Genomic DNA, 26,272 nt, shown 5'->3' with positions numbered 1-26,272 from the left:
TAGGAGGCAGTTAAATCCTTGTCACGGATCCCGAGGGGAGTGCTGAACATTTTTCCAACAAAAACATATTGCAGAATTTGCTCCATGGAGGGCAATGGGTGATGGTCATTCAGAGACAACCTATTAAGATCTCTGAAATCTACACACAATCTCAACTCTCCATTCTTTTTCCTAACCGAGAGAAGGTTAGATACCCAACTAGCGTGCTTAAAAGGATATATAATATTGCTTTCAATAAGCTTCATAACTTCTTTGTCCATAAGAGGCTCTAGTTTGAGGTTAACTGGTCTTTGCCTTTGTCTGATTGATTTGGAGTTAGGTTCTAACTCTATGGTATGGTGATAAAGTGTTGGGTAAAAGCCTTTCAAATCCTCATATTTCCAAGCAAATATATCACTAAACTCTTGAAATAACTCAACAGATGATTGTTTTTCAGAATCTAAAACTATTTTTCCAAACTTCAAAGGCTTACCCAGTTCAATCTCCAAATCTGCATAGTGTTCTTGCTAAATCAGCAGGCTGGTTTTTATTCTTTTTAGTCTGATAATCTATATTGGAAATGGATTCCAAGGTAACAAGACATTTAGATCCAAACTTCTGGGTAAAAGCCTTTCAGATCCTCATATTTCCAAGCAAATATATCACTAAACTCTTGAAATAACTCAACATATGATTGTTTTTCAGAATCTGAAACTACTTTTCCAAACTTCAAAGGCCTACCCGGTTCAATTTCCAAATCTGCATAGTGTTCTTGCTGAATCAGCAAGCTGGTTTTTATTCTTTTTAGTCTAGTCATCTATATTGGAAATTGATTCCAAGGTAACAAGACATTTAGGCAATTTACTGGACTTTAGTTGCACCACCTGATCTTCATAATATTGTTTTAACCTATCCTGATTTGAGGCTGTAAAAATGTCCTCTTCTAGCAGAAAGTGCAAAATCTACTCATCACTCTCAAAAACTTGCCAATTCATATTATTGTCAAGAATTGAAGGTTTGACAATAATTTTAATATGCTGCTGATTACACCCTTTCTTAACATTGTTAGGAATATCAAACTAAGCTCCTATAGCAGCCAACCGATCAGCATGCTGATTCAGTTTTCTAGGAATTGCAACAATATTGAAAGCTGAAAAATCTTCAATAATATCCCACACTCTATGTTTGTAGGCTTTCAAAGTGTCATATTTCCCTTGATTTACCACTAGTTCACGATCACCATGAACCTTCAGAGCCTTGATACCTCTCTTTCTCGACCATTCCAACCCATTAATCAACCCTTCATACTTTGTTGTATTGTTAGTGCATGCAAAACCGAACCTAAAGGCTGCATAATACTTAACTCTCTCAGGTGAAACTAACATCGTACCTCCACCAGCACCATGTTTACTCCTAGATCCACCAAAAAAATATTTCAGACCTCATTTTGTTGTTCAAAATCAGCCTCTGCCCCTTCATGAAATTTGGCATAACCAAACCAGCCTCTTGAAACATATAGTTACCCATACGAGCATCTAATACTAAATCACTTTCAGCGTGATGAGTACAACTTTCAGCCCATTCATCTAAAAGTATATCAGGAATTCTAGCAATGGATGTATGTGAAACAAGGGCAGTATGTTCATCTTGCTCAAAAATGACGCAATTTGCATTCATGATACTAGGTATATAAGGTTCTATATTATCTTTTGCAAGTAACTCAGATTTTATAGTTACTTTTGTTCCATACCTAGTGCAGAAAATCATGTGAGACTAGTCAAATGAAAAATAACCACTATTTTGGCTGTGAATTCTCGTGATAGGTAAAGACCAAAATAGGGAGGCAAGTCTATAACATGGATGTCTAGTGGAATGGAAAAAGTAGGACAAGCATGCAAGGTCAAACTAGAATCTTTTATGAGGCCTATAGAATTCACACATGTGCCATCTAATTGAGCTACCCCTTTTTCTATGGGCTCATACTTCAATCCTAACTAATCAACTACCTATTTAGGCATTACTAGAAAAAGGCACCACTATCAACCATACAGTTATGCACTAAGTTCTTCCCAACAATTAATGAAACATAGAATGGAGGAGGTTTCATGTTCTTACCTTGAACTGTAGTATTTGGTTTCTTGTCTGCATCCTACACTTGATCAATGTTAGCCATGACCACCTTCTCATGATCACCGGTAGCTTGCTCTTGAGTATCTTCACTACGCAATGCTTTCTTCAACATTTCAGCTCGCCTGGGAATGGATAGGGAATCCCACATAGTCATTGACACGTTCATCTTGTTCATGCTATCCACAATGTTGTAGGGCATAGCTGAATGCACCTTCTGATGTATTTTAGCAATAGTAGGATCTGCGTCTTTGTGAGGTTGATTGCTGGTCGGATGAGTTGATGACTTCTGTGGGATATTTGGACCTTTTGTGAGTGATCATCCAACATTTACAAGCTCTTCATCTTTATTGGTTGTTTGCTCCATTTCTAGAGCTCTTTTCTTTGCTCGAGTGTATGTTATAATTGTTGGATCACCATTCACACCACAAAACTCTTCACCTTGCCAATTCAAGGATGTTGTCTCATTGGAATGGGCATCCTATTGCTGTTCAGGTATAGTAGTAGATGTATCCGGATGTGAACTTGCAACATTTTCGACCATTAGAGCTTGGTTGATCATCCCATTCGAACATGTTGCTTGATTATCTATTTGATTACATAGATAACACCATTCATAATCTCCTGCAAGGTTATTTTGAGCTGGACAATTTCTTTAATTGGATCTGTTGCATTCAAAGGCCCTGGATTATATGGTTGAAATGGCCTTTGATTTACATTTTGACACTATCCTTGATCATTTCCTTGGTAGGGCTGCCTATTTTGTTGGTATTGTTGACTAAACCCTTGGTTTTGATATGGCTGATTTTCTCCTTGTTGCCTCTAGTTATACTATTGAAACATTGGCCTCGAACCTTGATACTATTGTGTTTTTATGTTGATTAGCTCATTTCCCAAGGTCTGCAAAATAGTCTTTATTTTTTATGACTGCTTTTAATCTCTTGCAGCTCATTCAAAGGTCCAGTAATAGCACTTGTCTGATTTCTAGCAGAATCTATAGTTGGAACAACACGTATTGCAACAAGAGGGGGTATATGCAATGGCATATTTGGCTAAATATTTGGAAAGTATGGCATGGGAGGCATAGGAGCTATCTTTCCTTCTTGAATGAGGCAATTTTCTACCCTTATAGTTATACTATAAGCTAGGGACAGTGACTAATCTCCCATGGACTGTATCATTACTGATATGTCACTATTGAGACTCTTCAAGTAGTACAAAAATGCGTAATCAGCAGAAGGTCTTACCATAGCAAGTATCCTATTCCAAGGCTTTTGAAATTGATGTTGAAATCCGTCATTTGCTCTTGAGGAGCTCTCTTTATAGTAGTGGTCTGATTTTTTTTCAAAAAATTTGATTAATGCATCTCCCAACTCATCCCAAGTTGATGTGGAAGCCATAGGTAGACTTTTGAACCATTCTAACACCTTCTTCTTGAAAGATGTAGCTAACAATTTTACAGTCACATAGTGAACATTACATAGTGCTACTACATCTCTCATATGCTCAAAAAGAGTAATTTGCCCTTCTCCTATGAACTCTAGCAGTCCTTTCAAAGCCGCTAATGGTATGTCATTTTGTTGTTGAAGATTCAAAGGACTACCTTGATCAAAACGTACAAAAGCGAAAGCTCTTGGTGCAACCATATTATGAGACTGTGTTGATATGCTCATTGAAACTAAGCTTGTGCTTGCTGTTATAGTACTTGAAAATGTTGAAAAAGTACTTGACTTGTAGTAGAAAAGCTTACACTTGTAGGAAAATTGCTCTTACTGTTTGGGAAGCTGAAATTCCTAGGAACAATAATGGGTGGCTCTTCTCTAACAGTCAGTGATGTTGAATGTCTTAAAGGACGTTCACTATGCAATGATCTTCCTCTTCTGACATATACTCTTGGAGGAGTTCTCTGAACTCTCTTTGCACGAGGAGTTCGATCAAGAGTCCTTCATTTCCTCTTGGGTGAAGACAACTATAGATACTCAAATGACTTTGAGCTTTTGGTTTCCAACTTTCCTCCTTTCTCATATAAAACTTTGTATTGGTCGCCTTTCTTCAAAAACAGAGTCGCCAGCTATGCTGAAACTCAACTTCTACAAAGTTAACAACTTGTTGCAGCATGTCAAAATAGCAAATAATTCTGAAAATTCTGAGTTTGAGTCCCATCGGGCATGCCAAAACTATTACCAAAAGATTGCAATAGGGTGCAAATTTGGTATTTAACACTTATAACACATAACTCCATTTCTTATGATATTATTTGCACCAATAGGTCTACTAGCTGCAGGGTTAGTACCTTGATACATATTATTATCATTAAATCTAGGTTTCCTACATTCATTAGCTCTATATTCATAAGCAAAGCAATTATAGCAGTAACTAGAAAAAGGGTTAGTTGGATTCCAAGGTCAAAAGACATCATACAACTTCCCATACAAAACTATTTCCTTTATACCCAACTGTTCTGTCCTGTCAGCCTTTAACCTTCTTGCACGCTTCCCAAAACATAAAATTACTTTATGCTAAGTTAGGATTAACATCTAGGATGTCATCCCATAATAGCTAAGTAATTATTTTGGCAAACCAAAATAATTCCTTAACACAATTTACAAATTCCTTGTGTATGTTTTGTTCTGCCTATACATGACTGCAATTGGTGAAACTCTAATAGCTCTGTCTATATAGCTCATTATAACATGTGCACTTGGAGATATGATCTTCAATGTCCATACTACCTCATGTTAATTGCTAACATGCCAATTCGCTCCCTGTGAAGCTCGCCAATCAAAAAGTTGTCTCTGCTGACAATTAACCTTTGTTACATTTAGACAATTAACTCCAAAGTTTACCTATTGGATATAGCATATATGTTGCCATGAATGACAACCTCATAGTGTTACATCCCAAATTTTGACCTAAATTGAAATATAGCCATTGAGGTTCATATGAAGTCAGTTGGCAGTTTTATTTGTTATAATCTTGCGAAATGGTAAGATGGTTAGTCATTATAATTTCAAGTGAAGATAACAAGTTAGTTGATCATTTATCACAAATTTATGGAATTGAGAAGATGGTTAACCGTTATGATTATTTATGATTAAATAATTTATTATGATAATATAATTTAACTGGGCAGAATTTCCTTGCAGGAAACACGTCAAAGGGATGGAAGCATTGTCAAAAAAGAATTAGGCAAGGGCATCACCATCATTGGGCAGATGGGTGGAGAGCCTAGTGACTTGAAACAAGATACATTTGTGAGACCCACATATGCTATTTAAATAAATAATTTAAGAAACATAAATAATTAAGCTAAAATAATAATATGTACCTGAAGGATTTTAATTTATCTTTCATCATATTATTATAATACATATTTCTATATGCGCATATGAATATAAAAATGAAATGGCGCCATTACATTATAATAACTTAATATAATGATGTCACCCCATTGATATACTTACATGAACATAAGCAAGTATATATTATAATGATAATATTCAAGATATGATAACATTTGAATTATAATAATAGTCGAATTACAATCTTCCAACTCTATTCCTTCCATTTTAATATTCTTTCTTTTAACTAATTAACACTTGGCATGATAAATCGATTTAACACTTGGGAATTCGAATGGCTTATAATCTTTCCAACTTTATCTTCCAACCTTGTATTTTCTTTTCCTCCTCTTTGTTTTAAATTGCATTAATGTTTTGAATTCGAATGGTCATCTTGGAAGTTGAGGAGTCACGGCTAACCTTTAAACGAAGCCATGAATCGACTAAGGCAAAAATATTCTTTCCTCACTTTACTATTATTTGATACATTCATATTATGCTGAGCTTAGACGTTCTCAGCCGACCATTCCCCAATTTTTCTTAATCCTAATTTCCTTATTTCCTCTTTATTTTACTGGCAACTGAAGCTTGAGATCTTGTATCAATTAGCGGGTGAGCTAGTAGCCAATAGGAGTTCCAACCAGGGCAAGAGGAGCCAAATCTTAATCACAGGTCACGAATTTTAAGCAATTGCATGTCATACTTTACCTTTTTCTTTTCTAAGTATAATCCCAACTGTAGTCGGCTGTTCATTCCAAGGTTGAATGAAATACAGTAAAAGCATTTGAATTCATAGTTCGATTTTTCACTAAGTATAATGTCTAACTGCAATCAGTACATAATGATAGGATTGTGAATAGAACAAAATATGTTTTCCAACACTTTTTTAATTTGAATTGAATATCCATACATAGCCGTCTATGCATTGTTCGACTGAGATCAATTTATAATACTTTGTTGTTGGTCCCCTGCATTACATAGAGATCATTGAAGATCTTCAACGTGTATCTTTGTGATTTACATCATATATGAATTCAAAAGGTAGCTGTAGAAAACCTAATTGATTGTGTGAATCAACATCAATGCCCATGCTATCATAATTTTCCAAACATAATCAAAACACTTATAACACTGAGGAATTCACCAACAAGATGCCATAGAAATAGTGAAGAGGTGTAAGTAATATCAGAATGCTCATAATATTACAAACACCAAGGAATTCACCGAAAAATAAGCCATGACATGGTGAAGAAGTGTAAATAAAACAGAATGATCATAATCTTTCAAGCATCTAGGATTCACCGGCAAAGAAACCATGAAATGGTGAAGAAATAGAATGATTCTGCAAAAACGCAGAAGAGAAATCAGATATGATTAAAGTAATTAATGAAGCATTAAATTTTACAATCTTTAAGAATATCTTTTTCAAATCACAAATTGTGATAAGCTAGAATATATATGTTATTCATGAATTTGTTGGGGATCAATAGACAGAGCCGATTGCTCTGAGATCCTAACACCTAAGGTTCATCGGCTGGATAGCCATGGATAAGGGTGAAAAGGTGAGATAAAGTTTGTAATGACTTAGAAAATGAAAGTCAAATATGATACATTTAATCTAGAATAATATCATTTAATAGCTCATGCATGGTCATGTTATTGTAATCTCCTGTTGTTAAGTCGAGTGGTGTAGATACCAGGATTGCTCGGTAGATGACAAATGTTCCAAGTCCAATTCTGAGTAGGGAGGGTTTTTCTCGTTAAAGATTGTGTGGGGAACAAGTTAAGGTTCGAGGTTAGGTGGTTAAGACCCTAACAATGTTTCACCTCTCCCCAAGTTGTCAGACGAACAACAGACAAAGATAAGCTATACATTGAATTGTTGTGGGAAAACAGGTATTATCACTTTTATGATGTATATGCAAGAAGGTAAGATTGATTGAGTTACATTATTATTGCAGTTATTTTTACACCTAGATGCGAGAGATAGATTTATGGATTGTTTTCATTTATAAGAATATTAAATATGAGCATATTTTCTAATCTTGAGTTATTGCCATAGTTAAGCAATCGGAAAGAAAGAAATGATATAGTGGTATCTAATACCCTAAATAATCTAGTGGTAACTGAAGCCCTAATTGATACAATGGTATATGATGCCCTAAATGATCTAATGGTAATAGATGCCTTAATTAATACCATCGTATGTGATGCCCTAATTTTTATATAGTGGTATTTAATGATAATCGTCATTTGATTTTGATTTAGAAGTATTGGATGGAAGTCATTATATGATATTGTTATAGTGTTATTTGTGGACTAATCTGGGTGATTGCAGAAGCATCTCTGCAATGTTTCTTGGTTCAAATTCCATAGTATGTGGATTTTAATTTTTATAGTAAATTCATTGATGGGGTTTTAATTTCTTAGTTAAAAATTTTGTTCGACTGTTTTTAATGGTAAATCTCTTTCACATGAACATGACTGATATAATTGTCTTCCTATGAAACAAAGTAATAATTGATTTTCAATGAGTATGTTAGTTGCTAATTAAACTCGGAAAAACTGGTTGTTACATATGGTATCAAAGCACTGGGTTCAACGCTAAAACCTTGGGCCCAACACTATTTTTGAGAATCTAAAAATGTAAATGTTGAAAAAGATTGATTTTGCATAATTGGATATTGCAATCAAAACTGAAAAATCACACCGGGAAATCATCCAAAATTGCTGGAAAAGGGCTGAGATGATAATCAAATGGACAAATGTATAAACTGCAAAATCATAAAGATGAAACGGAATTAAGAAGATGAAATGATTGGCAAGTCGAGTGGTGGTGATCGGGTTGTTGAAACCATTTGGAAATCCTTGGCCAAGGTAGTTTATAGGCATATGTGTCATTCTATGATCACTTGATGTTCGTAGACATCAGTTATATAGGTATAACTAATTGGGCACTCAAACCACCTGCTAGCTTGGTGGCTAGACTGAAGAACATCCCAAGGAAGCCATTCTAATACGTTAGAATGTGTGGGGATAAGTATGGTCTGAGGCCAAAGCTTACGCAATCCAAAACAATTTCTGTAATCTTGATAAAATGTTATCAAAAATCCATGATGATGGCTAAATATTTCTTTTCAGTTGAATGTTCCCAGCATTTACTTATGCAATTATATTCTTGTTCTTATGAAATGGTAGTAATAAATTGTTATTTATTTTGGACTTGAACTGAAGGAAAACAAAATTGTGAACCATGATCCTTTCTGATGTTGATTAAATGACAAGATCATTTTGTGCTCTAGCATGTAGTAAACACACTTGCATAATTGAAACTATTAAATGCTTGTTTACAGATGTAAACTTTTGTTTGACTTGAGTTTTTCCTTGAAACAATACACTAACGAGATGGGCACGAAAGCCTAGGTCATACAAATGGAAAAGATAAACTTCCAAATATTTACAGATGAATGATGAGCTACTCGATAAGAATGCTATGAATTGTTTATGATGCTTATGATCTTGATTAGATGTATGATGATCTTGCATAGTATATCATGTTTTTACCCTTTGACACCCTGCTATACATGTATAATGTACATGCGATGTTGACTTTACATGTTGAGCTATTGTATATTGTTTTGGAGATGAAGTGTATATTCTATCGTAAGATGATTATTCTAATGAAATGTTATTGTGATAAGATGAGCATGAAGGCTAAGGTTACATAAATAGAAAAACATGGATTTATTAATCTTTTTTAGGTGATCTGTAAGTTTGCAAGAATGATCTACCCATTAATAAGTGCCATATGTCAAATGGTATGTATAAGTGATTTAAATTATGATCAAGTTATGACCTAGAACTTGCTAGTTGAAGGATTCCAATTTTGAATACTTATCTTACTCTCAGTTATTGAACCCTGAAAATTCTCTTAAATAAAGATATCAATATGGAATCGAACTAATGATATAGTGAGGCGTCTACATGAGTATGACAGGAATATGAAATAGAATCAACTCAATTGATGCTGAGATGACCACAAGTACGGTAAAGTGAACTTAGGTGAGTATGTGTTTAATTTTATGATATCATGCAAGTATCTTTCTAAAAACATTGAAGTAAAAATTGACCTTGAGTTTTTGAGTATGATTTAGATTTGATCCAATTTTGAAAAGAAATGATATCACAATGCTATATATATATATATATATATATATATCTTGTATTTGGAATATTCTTTTAGTGTCTAATTTGCACAGATCATCGAGGACGATGAAACATAAAGGGGAATGGTATGTTACATTCCAATTTTAAAATACTCCTTTATAGTGTTCATTTCAATTTCAAGTTCATTGAGGACGATGAACCACAAGGGGAATGGTATGTTACATCCCAATTTTTTACCTAAATTGAAATATAGCCGTTGAGGTTCACATGAAGTCAGTTGGCAGTTTGATTTGTTATAATCTTGTGAACTGGTAAGATGGTTAGTCATTATAATTTCAAGTGAAGATAACAAGTTAGTTGATCATTTATCACGAATTCATGGAATTGAGAAGATGGTTAACTGTTATGATTATTTATGATTAAATAATTTATTATGATAATATAATTTAACTGTGGAGAATTTCCTTGCAGGAAACACGTCGAAGGGGTGGAAGCATTGTCAAAAAAGAATTAGGCAAGGGCATCATCATCACTGGGCAGATGGGTTGAGGGCCTAGCAACTTGAAACAGGATACATCTGTGGGACCCGCATGAGCTATTTAAATAAATAATTTGAGAAACATAAAATAATTGAGCTAAAACATAATACGTACTTCAAGGATTTTAATTTATCTTTCATCATATTATTATAATAAATATTTATATACGTGCAAATAAATATAAAAATGAAATGGCACCATTACATTATAATAACTTAATATAATGATGTCACCCCATTGATATACTTCCATGAACGTATGCAAGTATATATTATAATAATAATATTCAAGATCTAATAACATTCGAATTATCATAATAGTCGAATTATAATCTTCCAACTCTATTCCTTCCATTTTAATATTCTTGCTTTTAACCGATTAACACTTGGCATGATAAATCGATTTAACACTTGGGAATTTGAATGGCTTATAATCTTTCCAACTTTATCTTCCAACCTTGTATTTTCTTTTCCTCTTCTTTGTTTTAAATCAAATTAATGTTTTGAATTTGAATGATCATCTTGAAAGCCGAGGAGTCACGGCTAACCTTTAAATGAAGCCACGAATCGACTAAGGCAAAAATCATTCTTTCCTCACTTTTCTATTATTTGATACATTTCATATTAAGCCAAGCTTAGAGGTTCTCAACCGACCATTCCCCAATTTTTCTCAATCCCGATTTGCTTATTTCCTCTTTATTTTACCGGCAACTGAAGTCTAAGATCTAGTATCAAGTAGCAGGTGAGCTAGTAGCTAGCAGGAGTTCCGACCAAGGCAAAAGGAGCCACATCTTAATCACAAGTCACGAATTTTAAGAAATTGAATGTCATACTTTACCTTTTTCTTTTCTACGTATAAGCCCGACTGTAGTCGGCTGCTCATTCCAAGGTTGAACGAAATATAGTAAAAGCATTTGTAATTCATAGTTTGATTTTTCACTAAGTATAATGTATGATTGCGGTCAAGACATAATGATAGGATTGTGAATAGAACAAAATATGTTTGCCAACTCCTTTCTAATCTGAATTGAATATCCATCCATAGCCGTCTATGCATTGTTAGGCTGAGATCAATTTATAATACTTTGTTGTTGGTCCCCTGCATTACATAGAGATCATTGAAGATCTTCAACGTGTATCTTTGTGATTTACATCATATATGAATTCAAAAGGTAGCTGTAGAAAACCTGATTGATTGTGTGAATCAACATCAATGTCCATGCTATCATAATTTTCCAAACATAATCAAAACACTAATAACACTAAGGAATTCACCAGCAAGATGCCAAAGAATTGGTAAAGAGGTGTAAGTAATATCAAAATGCTCATAATCTTACGAACACTGAGGAATTCACCGGCAAAGAAGCCGTGACGTGGTGAAGAGGTGTAAATAAAACAGAATGATCATAATCTTTCAAGCATCTAGGATTCACCGGCAAAGAAGTCATGAAATGGTGAAGAGATGAAATGATTCTGCAAGAACGCAGAAGAGAAATCAGATATTATTAAAGTAATTAATGAAACATTAAATTTTGCAATCTTTAAGAATATCATTTTCAAATCACAAATTGTGATAAGCTAGAATATATATGTTATTCATAAATTTGTTGGGGATCAATAGACAGAGCCGATTGCTCTAAGATCTGAACACCTAAGATTCATCGGCTATATAGCCATGGAGAAGGGTCAAGAGGTGAGATGGAGTCTGTAATGACTTAGAAAATGAAAGTCAGATATGATACATTTAATCTAGAATAATATCATTTAATAGCTCATGCATGGTCATGTTATCGAAATCTCCTACTGTCAAGTCAAGTGGTGTAGATAGCAAGATTGCTCGATAGATGACATATGTTCCAAGTCCAATTCCGCGTACGGAGGGTCTTTCTTGTTAGAGATTGTGTAGGGAATAAGTTAAGGTCCGAGGTTGGGTGATTAAGCCCCTAACAATGTTTCACCTCTCCCCAAGTTGTTAGACAAACAACAGACAGATAAGCTATACATTCAATTGTTGTCGAAAAATAGATATTGTCACTTTTATGATGTATATGCAAGAAGGTAAGATTGATTGAGTTACATTATCATTGCAGTTATTTTTACACCTAGATGCGAGAGATAGATTTATGGATTGTTTTCATTTATAAGAATATTAAATATGAGCATATTTTCTAATCTTGAGTTATTGCCACAGTTAAGCAATCGGAAGGAAAAAAATGATACAGTGGTATCTGAAGCCCTAAATAGATACAGTGGTTTCTGAAGCCCTAATTGATTCAGTGATATCTGATGCCCTAAATAATCTAGCAGCAACGGAAGCCCTAATTGATACAGTGGTATTTGATGCCCTAAATGATCCAATGGTAATTGATGCCCTAATTAATACCATGGTATGGATGCCCTAATTTTTATATAATGGTATTTAATGATAATCATCATTTGATTTTGATTTAGTAGTATTGGATGGAAGTCGTTATACGATATTGTTATAGTGGTATTTGTGGACTAATCTGGGTGATTGCAAAAGCATCCCTACAATGTTTCTTGGTTCAAATTTTGTTGTATGTGGATTTTAATTTCTATAGTAAATTCACTGATGGAGTTTTAAATTCTTAGTCAAGAAATTTTGTTTAACTGTTTTTAACGGTAAATCTCTTTCACATGAACATGATTGATATAACTGTCTTCCTATGAAACGAAGTAATAACTGATTTTCTATGAGTATGTTAGTTGTTAATTAAGACCCAGGAAAACTGGTTGTTACACAGAGTATCCCCTTAGCCAAATTGTCAACATTAAGTCCAATTTTATTAGCATTCCTCCAAGAATAATTTTTTTTATTGAGTGTTGCACCTTGTGAGCAATTCCAATAGCATCAGAGATCTATCTCCTGAGAACAAAGTTGCATTGTTTAGATTAATTTTTTTTTGGAAAAATTGGCTTTAGTCTATTGTAGATCAGTTTGGCAATGATCTTATAAATCATATAACAAAGAGAAATTGGTTGGAAATCTGAAAGTCACATTAGGTCCTCTTTCTTTGGAATAAGATTGACATTCATATTGTTCTACTTCTGTAAAATCTTCTTCAAATTCCTCGACTCTTTCACTACTAAAATATTTGAGCCCTTATAAGATCTGCAATTTTGGAAAACTAGAGCTATAAAGTCGTTTGGATCTTTGTCCAAGTGGAGCTGGAAAGTAGCCACTTTGATTTCTTCTCTTGTGGTTGGGGCAATGAGCATTTTTTTATCATCATTTGTGACCACATGGAGGATTTAAACAAGAAATTCAATATCCACTTTCCCAGTAACCTCATAATCTCCTAATAGCTTTTTGAAGAACTTGACTCCTTTAAATTTGATTTCATAGAGGTTACAAAGCAAGAACCATTCATATCTCTTATTCGTGATATTTGGTTCCAACTTCTCCTCATTCAATTAGAGTTATGAAAACAAATGTACTATATCCTCCATTGGTATCTTGTACTTGTGATATCTGGTTCCAACTTCTGCTAATTGTGTTTCCTGCATCAGTGTTGAATCGACTTCAAAAATGCTAATGTGGTGTTTGATCTAGTATCTCTTGTTAACGGCATTTAAGCTCCTAAGGTTCCATGTTATAGAATTCATTGATCCTTCAATACGAGGGAGTGCTTTGCTGGATGGGATCTTAGCATAGATCTGATTGAGGTTTGATAGTTGCTGCAAGCATCCTCAACTTGCTTTTGTCTCAGAGATTTCCTACCAATTCTTACTTTGATTGGTCTTGGTTGAAGCAATTTTTCCTCTGACTGACTGATATGCCTTGGTTTTATCACATCTAGTCATTGTTCCTGAACTCTTTGTCCAATTTTGCTCCCTCTTCCCCTTCAGACTTCACCTTTACTTCCAATTATGTTCCTTATAATGGACTAGTTGACCAGTCAATTTCTTGTAGATTTACAAAGGATGATGTGTGAAGTATCCAAATTGCTATAGTAGTCTCTCTAATTTTTATTAATTTCTCTATGGTCTTGTCTGTGGCAACAAGGTTCAGCATCTTGTTGTTTGATGTTTCCTCCCCCTCTTTTGTCATCGCTTTGACTTTTCTTTGGACTAGTTCCCCGATAAGGTCTCCCATGATTGGCATTTGAGAGTTTTCCTAGTCATTGATTTTTCCTTTAATGGGGAAGTATGAATGGGCTTGTTGCTTCCTAAAATATCATTGTTGTTGGCGTATAGCTCGAGTGAAGGTGGATCATTTTGAGCCTTTGTAATCCTTTCATTGTCGTTGTCCTTTACCCATTTGTTGGTCAGTGGTTGAAGGCAATCAAATGATACATGTCTTTGGCTTGCACGTTTGGAGCAATATAATTGATTGAGCTCTACCTCAATCTATTGGTGCCAAATCCCAATGAAATTTTCCAAACTGATTGTATTGGGAAGAGGTTTTATAAATTAACATAAGTCTGGTGTACAAAGCTGAATCCTCTATCCCGATCATTGGACTGATTACTTGACCTAGGTGGGAGGCAATCTTTCTCAACCAATCCCTAGTCGAAAACTCCAGCTGTGAGTTGTAGAGTCTGATCCAGTAAGCCCTCTTTGAAAGAACCATAAGTCTGGGGTTAAAATTATTAACCAACGTTTGTACGTATACCAAAGGACCACACCATCATGGGCTTCTGTTCGGAAATTCATCCCTCTCCTTTTCGGATATGAATTCTACCATGTGAACAAGTGTGTTGGTAGGAAGGACATATCTGCTTCATGTTTTATTTCAGTGAGCCACTGATGAATTACTTCTCTGTTCATACTTCTGCCAATCACCTCCCTGATTATTGCTTCCTGTTCTAGGGTTTATGCCGCCCACATACAACAATAAAAAAATTATTAACTAAAAATAATATTCGAAACAACAACTTTGATTAGAGTTATTAACTAACAATCAATCATAAATTACTAATACTCAATTTTTAAAATAAAATTGATAGGCAGATTATTAATTCAAACATTGAATATTGACCATATGCCCATTTTTAAAATAAAATTGATAGGCAGATTATTAATTCAAACATTGAATATTGACCATATGCCCAAAAATTCTGTTTAGATTTTGACAAACAATTCGATAGACACAAATGACATATTTATGACTACATTTCAAGTATCACAATTGCTCTCAATTCGATACAACTAACCTATTAAAAAAAAATTAATTTGAATCCTATCAAAAGTAGACATGCAAATTGGGTTTCTGTTTGCTTGGCAATCAAGCAAGTCAAAGTTGGATAAGCAATTAAACGAGCATTTGATACAGCAAGAGAGAATGTGTGTATGGTCTGAATCCATATTATGGTAAAACAGTAATACCTTCCAAGTAAAAGAGCTGTCCAGAGTTTGGGAAGCATAAGAGGCAAGTCCTGAACTCTTCTCCTGCAAGGAGTAGATATTGAAGTCAGACAAAGTCATTTGACTTTTAGAAAACAGTTGTATTTTAGTTTAGTGAAAACATTAGAAATAAGAGATAATAAATACGTAGAACAGTTGGTATTGGTGTGACGCAACAACAGCTGCTGAACTTGTGATTTCAAGTTATTTGGTGGCCCATGTGAAAGCCTACATGATACCCATAAAAATTATAAAGAAAGGAAATTTCCATACAAATATAGAATGGATGGTGAGTATTTCTATTTCAAAAATATTAAGTAGCACAGGCTTAATATGGAGGAAAAACATTAAGTCACTACAAACGTTCTTGGGTTCAGAAAACCTAATAACTTTGTGCACATTCTAGGTAGAAAACTGGCTTGTGTCACTTTGAAGAATTCATTGATTAAAATTTTAAATTTTTTTATCTTTGTGAAAATTAGCCAATTGAAAATTATCCCATTGAATTTCTTAATGATGTTTTTGTGGAGCAATCCTCTATTTTTATGATTTTTTATTCCATTTGCATTGTGATACAGCAAGAAATAGTTTGTCTGGTAGAAGTGTGGTTGCAATTTTAGAAATGATGTCTATGCAATGCAAAATTGGCTTTGGTCAAAGGCACTGATGGGATTCTCTATAATACCAGGTGGTTGTTGTTTAGTCCCTAGGAGGTTTATTGAAACCCTATTTAACGTTTTTATACCTAATCTTTGTCTCCACAATGTTGGGCATTTGGTCCCTTTCTCGGTGATTATTTTGATAACAAGAGGAGCAATGTGTCATGTTCTTTCCAATAGTGTAGCTAGTTTAGAGTAGTCAACACAAAAGCATTTGAAATGATGTTTTTCATAGAAAACCCATTTCTTACATATGAAAATTCAGAGTATTATTAGTAATAAATAATTTGAAATATCTGTCAGTTGCAGATGTCATTAAAGATACTTAAATAAAAAGAGCTAGAGATGAACAAGTAAATATTTGACAAGTGAAGAGTGGAACAAAAAATAGAAACTTGATTCACCTAAAATTAAAATTCTTAGATCAATATTCTCTGCAATTGAATGAAGATCATTTGTTTTAATTATCAACTATTATTTTTACAAACTGGTGCAGAAACTAAGTGTGAAAGATAGAAGTGCAAAAACAAGGAAATCAAATGACGGAGGCACAAAGGCAGGAAACAAGGCAGAATGTTCATAAATTCAGTTATCTGAAATGATCCCATTTAAAGTAGATTTATCTTCTATTACCCACACTTTGGTTGAGGCCTTCAAACAACCTGAAATCATGGAACAATAATCCGAAAGAATGCCAATATTAAGAAAATTCTGCAATGGGTGGATGAAAATGGGGGAAACGAACCAGGAGTTTAATTCTTACCTAAACGTTTATTTAGTGGTGGACTTTACAACCGAACAATAACAGGATGATACACAGGCAAAGGCACCTTGGTGGTTTGGCAATTCACTCATCTTTGTGCAGAAACGGGAAATCATTTTAACCCTAGAGAAAAAATGACATGCAATTTGGCCTTCTAGGTCTGACTTTATAACTTGTCATTGAAATATTGGTCTAGCAGTTGTTTGAAGATGATTGGATCACAGCTTGGAATGGTGTTAGGGCTAGACATAAGGGATGACTAAGAGTTATTCATCATGATCATGATAATAACTATCAACCCGATTCCTGAAACAATCAGATTAAAATCATAGGGAGAATTCTGGAATCAACCAATAAAAATTGAGTAAAAGAAATTTATTGCATGCAATGCAATAGTTTAAGTCATCAAGAAGCAAACTGTCTAATTCCGTCTTGGAGATGGCCCTTCCCACTCTTGATGATATTGGACCCAAAACTAATGAACAAAACTGTGAAGAATAGTTAATTTTGATTACCTCTCTAAAGAAATCCTGCAATTTGGAGAAGGGTTGGACAAACCTTGTGGAGAATCATCCAAATGCAAAAAAAAGTAGCATTTAGTTCCCTCCTGCTAGCGGCAACGAAGAAGCTATGGTACAAGTAGAAATAGCTGCAGGGATACTAGAGAAGGAGGATAGAAATTTGGAAATATTTGCCACATATGGAGACATTTTGCAATGTGATGAACTTGGCATTGTGAATCCAAGATGCATCAACCATTCCGCGTATGAGTGCTTGAAAAGACTGAGAAAGGGAAGGGTCTATATAGGAAATCGAGTAGGTAGAAGAGGCAAGAAACAGTAAAGGAGTTAGGGCGCTCCAGCATTAAGAAGTACATAACAAGATACAAGGGAGGTTACTCTTTCCTTAGAATATCACAACCTTGAACATCAAGGGCTTAAACTACCCGAATAAAGGATGCTTGGTTAAATGTCATTTAGAAATAATGACAGACATTATTCTCCAAGAAGAAATTAAATTGGAATTGAAGGAAATCAAAATTGTTAAGTACAACAAAATTTGGGTGGATGAGTTCAATGAAGTAATCAGAACGATGGGAGGCCTCAGGATTTTGTAGAAAGCAACACATGCAATTACAATGTTTGGGTCAACATCCAATCAAATGAGTTCTTTTTATTTTACATTTACAAACTAATCAAAATAGAGGACAAGCAAATAACATGTAAAGAAGCAGGTTCTCAAATAACAGTTTACGCAGGTAGGGAATGCATATTATGAGGAGAATATAATGTGATCTTAGATCTTAATCGGAGGCTTGAAAAGAGTCAATAAAGTTATGCAGGAATTTCATGAATTTTTGGATGCAAATAGTTTGGTTGATAGCATTCCCAAAAATGGCTCAAATAACTAGACAAATAGACGGATTGGCTTTACCAATAAATGTAAGGGACTGGACAGATTTTTCATTGTGCAAGACTAGAAATATTAGCTTGAGACTGATGGACACCCAAATTTTATTGGTCTCCATATCTGATCATTTTTCAGTCAAACTATAATTAATGATGGATAGGGTTCCACCACTAATACAAGATAAGATGTTTTAAGACATATTTTAAGACAGATTTATTATCATCTTAAGTTTTCTTCTATTATTTATTTATCTTATTAATTATATTTTAAAGCGGTAAAATAAAGAGTTCGCTAAAATATGACATCAAATTATTTTTGATGGGGATCAATACCAAGTGATTTTTTGGGACTGTTAGCGGCATTGCAGTAGGGGACTGCCAAATGCATGTGTAAGACAGTTAGGGAGTGCCATATTGCAGATGCTTCATGTAATGTTCCCTTTGGAACATTAGAAAATATTGAAGTCTTATTTCATGCAATATTAAATTGACTTTGAGACTTGGGCTCAAAATATTAAAAGGGTCGATTTAATGTTATATTGAGGACAAAGGGGACAAGGAGGAACAAGATGAAATGCTTTGTAGAAGTTGAAGGGCCACTAGGGAATAAGACGTAACCAGAGAGGAGCTGAAGAGTCAAGGTTTTGTTTTAAAAAGGAGAAAGTTGCTCATTGTTGGACATGCTTGATTTCATATTCAGATTTCTAGTTCTCTCTTGGAGAGTTTTCAGAAAGCTTCAGCTTTCAGCCGGTGTGAGGACGTAGCCCCTCGTGCAGGCAGACAGTGGACGAAAACCCATTGTCAGGGGAGATATCAATTCAGGTGTCTCATCGAGCTTACAGGTTCTTTCCGTGTTTTTCCAATCTGACTGTAACTTCTGTGTATAAGATTGAATTTTAGTTGCTGGTTATTGTATTGCTGTTGTAAAATATAATAACATTTAGTTGTTGGATGTTATATTGCTGTTGTACAAAGCAACATCACTGTTTGAGAAATTATTAGAGTTTTCTGGTTTTATCATACCAGTCTATGAACCTTGGTTGCATGTTGATATTTTAAATGTTATTGCAAATAACGGGTTCTATAAATTTGAAGAATCTTCTGGTTTATTATAGCACTGTGTCTCATGTTCGTATACCCGATTTTTGAATGTTATATCTGGGGACATTTATATAATTGGAAAATTGTACTGGTTTCCGAATGTGCTGTAAATTGTCCACAAGGTTTAATTTCTAAGGGTATTGTTAAGGGAATCCGGCAAATATCCTATTCGGGATATTACACTTCAGAGGAAATTTATGGTTGACATGTCCTGGGCAACATATGAAACCTGTCTCCCTACTTCAGTGGGTGTACAAAAAGGGTAAGTTAGTAGAGACAACTCCATTAACATTGATTTGGGTAAGATATGAAACCATTGCCCCTACTATAGAGAATTTTGGCTGTTTTTTCAAACAAATAATGGAGGCAGGTCTAAGGTTAGATAAGTGATTGGAATTCCCCACTTCCCAAGCAATTACTAAAGGAATTATAACCGGACTGGTAAGTATATGGCTGTAAATTTGAATTTGATCCCATTGGGTTCTAATAAGAAGTGGATGGAATGTTCCAATGTCTGATTCACCTTCAAAGACTAGGTTGCCCGTGTATGAGTCTGGTGAACACCAGAATCCAACTCCAAATAATGCGTACACTAGGTCCCGGAAGTCGTACAAAGTAACTGGAATAGGTCATACGATGGGCATTGGAAGATGTACAGACCAGCCGATGGATGAAGGTCTAGCCGTACGGTACTGGGGGAGGGTCGTATAGTGCTTGTATGGAGGCCATACGGAAAATGCCGTAAAGGTCATACGGTTAGTGTGGATGACCATACGGTATGGATTGGGCCGTACGGTGGCTATGGCATGGCTGTGTGGCAAGGGACTGGAGGTCATATGGTGGTTGTGGAGTGTCTGTACAGTGATCGATTAGAGGCCAAAACAATATGGTAGAGATGGACCGAATGCACTCTTGGCAATATACAAACAATATTAGATATTAATGTAGTCCAAACGCAAATATATTCCAGAAATTATGTAACTTGTAAACAATAATGATGCTCCAATTCGCCAGATCTAAGCCAAGAAATACAGTGATGGAATAGGGTGAGGGTTGAATCCCACAGAAACCGCAAGAGCCAAACAGGGAAAATCTTTCACTTCCGAAATAGCAAACAATCCAGAACTCCAACAGGAATTTGTAGTACAAATAAATAATCCAAAACACATACCAACTACTACCTACATGTCGTTCTTAAATACCCGTTGGACAAACTTTCTGAGGGTTTACAAAGATAGCCGACGGCTACACTTACCTACGAAAACAATTAAATAAAAATGGGTCCGAGATATACTAAATCAATCGGCCCATTAACAAAGGTTTGATTATTATTTATTTTATGACGGGAACATTACAGTCCTCCCGGCCCAAACTGTGCTTGTCCTCAAGCAAATGCAATGTCGGATGTTGCAAAATTTGTTCACCTTCCCAAGTTCAATCATTCAACAACAAGTGTTTCCAGCATACCAAGTATTCCTTTAAAGTATGGTTCCGCAGGGTCTTCTCACGTACATCAATGATCTCGGTCAGTTCCAATATTAGCTTCCCTTCTTCATTGAGTGACAGCAGGTTTGTAGTTACCGTGATGTTTTGTCCCACAGCTTTATTTAGGCAGGAGACATGAAAAACATTATGAATGCGGCTTCCTTCTAGAAGTTCCAGCTCATAGGCAACTTCACTAATGCGGCGAGCTACACGATTAGAGCCATAAAACTGTAGCTTCAATTTTTATTTCCCTTCTTCCTTCAATGAGGACTACCTGTACGGCTGGAGTCTGAAATAGACCAGGTCTCCCACTTCGAAACTTCTCTTGATCTGGTGTCTGTTAGCGTACATCTTTTGTTGATTTTGCACCCTTTGTAAGTTCTCTTTCAAGCATTTCAGGATGTCTTGCCCTTCCTGAAGCCAATTCCATGCCCTTGGTGTGCGACTGTCACCCAACACCATAGAGATAAATGATAGGGATTCATACCCATATAGTGCTTTGAAGGGTGTCATCCTGAGGGACATGTCATAAGTGGTATTGTAATAGTATTCCCCCAAATGCATCCATTTGACCCATGCCCATTGTTGTGTCGAAACGTAGTTCTGGAGGTAGCCTTCTAGCCACTTGTTCACGATTTCCGTTTGTCCGTCTGCTTGAGGGTGGTAGCTCACACTTGGCAATAATTCTGTTCCTGCCAACTGAAACAATTTTGTCCAGAAAATACTGATAAACCACCCATCTCTTTCACTGACAATGTTTCGGGGTAACCCGTACAAACGAAAAACTTGTCTACAAAATAAGTTTGCTACCTGCACGGCCTGAAAGTTTGAGGGGATGGCAAAAAAGTGTGCATACTTCATCAACCTATCCACCACCACAAAGATACAATCATTCTCATTTATTTTAGGAAGTCTAGTGATGAAGTCCATAGAGATGCTTTCCCACTTCCATTCTGGTATAGGCAAGGGCTGCAATAACCCGACAAGTAAAGTGTGTTCGGATTTGTTTTGTTGGTAGACTGCACATTCCCGTACATACTACAATACATATCCTTTAAGTCCTTCCATGAAAACCTCTCTCTAAACTATTTATAGGCTTTGAGAAACCCTAGGTGCCAGACCAAGGGTGAGTCATGTATTTCCTTCAGGATTTTCTGCTTCACTTTGGATTCAAGCACCAAGTATATCTGATCCTTATAGTAAATGATGTCATCCACCACCTTGTATCGGTCATCCTGAGTGTCGTCGTCCATTAGATTACATGCAAATGTGTTTTTAGAATATTCCACCAATAAGTGTGCTTTCCAGTTAGCTGAGATCTAAGATAGTAAACAGATGGCAGGTTTTCTTGACAGGACATTTGCAACCACATTGTTCTTCCCCTTCACATTTTCAATGTCAAAATCAAAAGCCTGAATCTTACTTACCCATTTTTGTTGTCTTTCGTTTAGATCTCGCTGCTCCAAAAAATATCTCAAACTGTTATAATTGGTACGAACAACAAACTTGGCACCTACCAGATACTGCTGGAATTTGGTTAGTGCATGCACAATCGCCAACATCTCTTTGTCATAAATGGAATATAGGCGCTCTACTTTTGTAAGCTTTTGACTCTCATGGGCTATAGGGTGTCTATCTTGCATTAATTTTGCACCAATTCCCTCTCCGGATGCATCACACTCTAGAATGAATGGTAGTGTGAAATTGGGTAAGGGTAGAACCAGACCAGTGCTCATTGCTTCTTTTAACTTATCAAAAGTGTGTTGTGGCCTTTCATTCCATTGGAAGGACCCTTTCTTAGTTAGATCTATTAATGGTTTGCTGAGTTGAGAGAAACTATTTACAAACTTGCGATAGTAAGTGCACAGACCTAAGAACCTCACAACTCAAAGAGCAATTTTGGTGGGGGCCAATCTAGGATAGCTTGAATCTTCTCTTGTTACTGACAACATGCCCTAGGTATACTATTTCTGTCATTCCAAATTCACACTTGGATTGCTTGGCGAACAAGGGCAAAGCCTTCATGATCCCTAGGATATCATTTAAGTGTTTCGGGTGTTCTTCCCAAGTTTTGTTGTAAATAAGGATATCATCAAAGAATACCAGAAAGTACTTACGCAGTTTTTTGTTGAAGATGTGATTCATGCAAGGTTGAAAAGTAGGTGGTGCATTCGTTAATTTGAACGACATTGACCATGAACTCATAATGCCCATAGTGACAACGGAAAGTTGTCCATGTCTTCTTCCCGCATATGGATCTGATGGTATCTAGAACAAAGATCTATATTAGAAAAATAAACCACGCCATACAGCTCATCCAGCAATTCATTGATCCTAGGAATAGGGTATCTGTTTTTCATTATCTTCTTATTCAACACACGATTGTTCACACACATGCACATCGTCCCATCCTTTTTTACCAAAACCACTGATGATGCAAAAGGGCTAGAGCTAGGACAGATCCATCCTTTCTCGAGCAACTCATGAATCGTCTTCTCGATCTCATCTTTGAATTTTTTGGGATGATAGTATGGCGTGGTGATTATTGGTTTGGCGTCAGCTTCCAACTTGATGGTATGTTCAAACCTACAATGGGGGGTATGCCAACAAGAATGTCTATAAAAACCTTATACTCAAAATATTTTGAAGATCATCATCCCGATGGGGTGTCTATTGTCCTTTTATAGGTTTCGTCGAAACGAAACAATGTGCAGTCCATGCAATGTCATCATGCCAAAAAATTGCCTCCATCTGTTGTGCTGAAACTTCCTTCAATCCCTCATTGGCCATTCCACGGAGAACAACCTTCTTCCGATCGACAACAAAAGTGAAGTCTGTTTGTTTGAAGCTCTGAGTGTATTCATCAAGTGTCTCCATCCACTATATGCCCAGAATAACCTCCATATCATCTAGGTCCACTATAAAGAAATCCTCCGTCACAGTGTGGTTAGCCATGGTGATACTTAGTTGTGAAACAAGGTGCGTACAGGGCAAGAGTGTCCCTTCGGCAACCTTGACCTAGAATCCCGTGTGTGTCTCAGTAGGTAGACCTCTTCGTTTCACCAAAGATGAGTTTATGAAGTTTAGAGTGGCTTCGCTATCGAGCATCACCATGACCCTTTGTCCTTGAAGAGTTCCCCATACATGAAAGACTGTACATCTCAAGCTCTCGGCTAGGGCGATGGTTCCTCCACGTCATACCACTGTTGCGATTCTCTCCGTATGGTTCAAATTAATCATTTTGGTGTCCTCATGGGGATGGTCATCTTCTATGGGTAGATCCTCCTAATCGTCCTCATCATCGGATACGACTTCAATGTAGTGTATTTTTCCTTAACCGAGGCATCTATGCCCAAGCTCCTAGGTCCCTTACAATTGAAGCATAGTTTCTTTCTCCATAGCTCCTGTCTAGTAGCTTCGTCCGACGAAGGCTTCTTCAGCAGAGGTTTGTTATCTCTGTCCTTTGGAAATACTGGCAGTTTGGAGCGTGAGTAACCTCGAGAGGATGATGTTGATGATGATGCCATGCTTCGCACCTTCTCTATAGCCTCCAAAAGGGTGGCAGGATTTTTACCCAACCCTACAGTGGTTCCGTCACTCTGTCCATGAAGAGCACTATCTGTCTCCTTGCAAAAATGTTCGTGACCAAAACAAAGAATTTTTAAAATTCTATGATGTATTGGTTGACCAATCCAGCTTGCCTCAGTTGTGCCAATTCTTTGAAATTAAGTTTCGGATATTTACCATCAAATCGATCTATCAATCTTTCAATAAATTCCACATAAGTATTTATTTGGTCATGCCCCAGTGTGATGGTGCCATGATGCCACCATTCATGCGCCACTCCCTCCAAGTCTAGTGCTGCAAATTTGATTGCATCTTCTTCACGCATTCGATTAAGTTGGAAGTAAATATCGGCCTTCATTACCCGTGCTTGAGCAAATATGGATCCAGATCCGTCAAATGGTGATAGATTTACCTTACTCAACTTCCTTCTAAGATCATCGTTAAAATATCATCGATTTCCGCCTCCAAAATATCTCACTCTCAGTTCTATGTAATCTTTGTAGGATATATCCTCCTCCAAATTTGCATTATTCCAGTCTTCTCTCAACCGTTCTTGAACTTCCTCAAAGGTTGTCTTCTTTCCTTCGTGTGGTACCTCCGTCTGTGGAGGGAAAGACGACATGGAAGGTCAACAGTGTTGGATGAGGGTTTGCCTTACCCGACACTAAATCCGCACTATGACCATTTTGTTTACCGGATATTTTATTGTCTGCCAATTTCCTGAGAGTTTCTTGCATAAGTCACTAAGTATCATTGATCTATGCACAATTCCTCGAAAGATCTCTTAGTAGCGCCATGAGTTCGGCAACAGTAGGTTCTTTTTCCACCATTCTATCAATCGAATGGGATCTACCTCTCTTCCGACTATAAACTTTCATTCACTGTCCATAGGTTGGCAAGATCGTTGGCTTCGATACCACTGTAATGTTCCAATGTCTAATTCACCTTCAGAAATTGGGTTGCCCGCGTGTGAGTCTAGCAAACACCAGAATCCAACTCCAAATAATGTGTACAATAGGTCTCATAAGTTGTATAAAGTAACTGGAATAGGTCGTACGATGGGCACTAGAAGATGTACAGACCAACTAATGGATGAAGGTCTAGTCATATGGTACTGGGGGAGGGTCATACAGTGCTTGTATGGAGGTCATACGGAAAATTCCTTGAAGGCTGTATGGTTAGTGTGGATTCCCTTATGGTATGGATTGGGTCATACAATGGCTATGGCATGGCTATGTGGTGAGGGATTGGAAGTCGTACGATGGTTGTGGAGTGTTTGTACAGTGATGGATTGGAGGCCGAAACAATATGGCAAAGATAGACCAAATGCACTCTTGCCAATACACAAACAATATTAGATATTAATGTAGTCCAAACACAAATATATTCCAGAAATTATGTAACTTGTAAACAATAATGATGCTCCAATTCACCAGATCCGAGCCAAGAAATATAGTGACGGAATAGGGTGAGGATTGAATCCCACCAAAACCGCAAGAGCCAAATAGGGAAGATCTTTTACGTCCGAAATGGTGAACAATCCAAAACTCCAACAGGAATTCGCAGTACAAAGAAATAATCCAAAATGCATACCAACTACTACCTACATGTTTTGCTTAAATACCCATTGGAGAAACTTCCTGAGGGTTTACAAAAATAGCCAACGGCCACACCTACCCATGGAAACAATTAAATAAAAATGGGTTTGAGATATACTAAATCAATCAGCCCATTAATAAAGGTTTGATTAATTATTTATTTTATGATGA

General features: G+C 36.1%; 1 protein-coding gene across 3 annotated transcripts in view; it reads right to left on the bottom strand.

Moving 5' to 3' along the window:
- LOC149572244 (peroxisomal (S)-2-hydroxyacid oxidase GLO4-like) overlaps positions 1-26,272 on the bottom strand; it is a 185,842-nt gene that overhangs the window by 91,534 nt on the left and 68,036 nt on the right. For all 3 annotated transcript variants that reach the window (XM_089813481.1, XM_089813478.1, XM_089813480.1), the window contains exon 7: positions 15,502-15,564. In XM_089813481.1, coding sequence (XP_089669607.1) covers positions 15,502-15,564 — 63 coding nt within the window. The remainder of the gene's footprint in view (positions 1-15,501; positions 15,565-26,272) is intronic.

This window comes from Cupressus sempervirens, chromosome 2, assembly GCF_028749045.1.
Source record: "Cupressus sempervirens isolate cs-2001-9-10 chromosome 2, ASM2874904v1, whole genome shotgun sequence".
Taxonomy (NCBI): Eukaryota; Viridiplantae; Streptophyta; class Pinopsida; order Cupressales; family Cupressaceae; genus Cupressus; species Cupressus sempervirens.
This window is presented reverse-complemented; position numbering and strand designations above follow the sequence as displayed.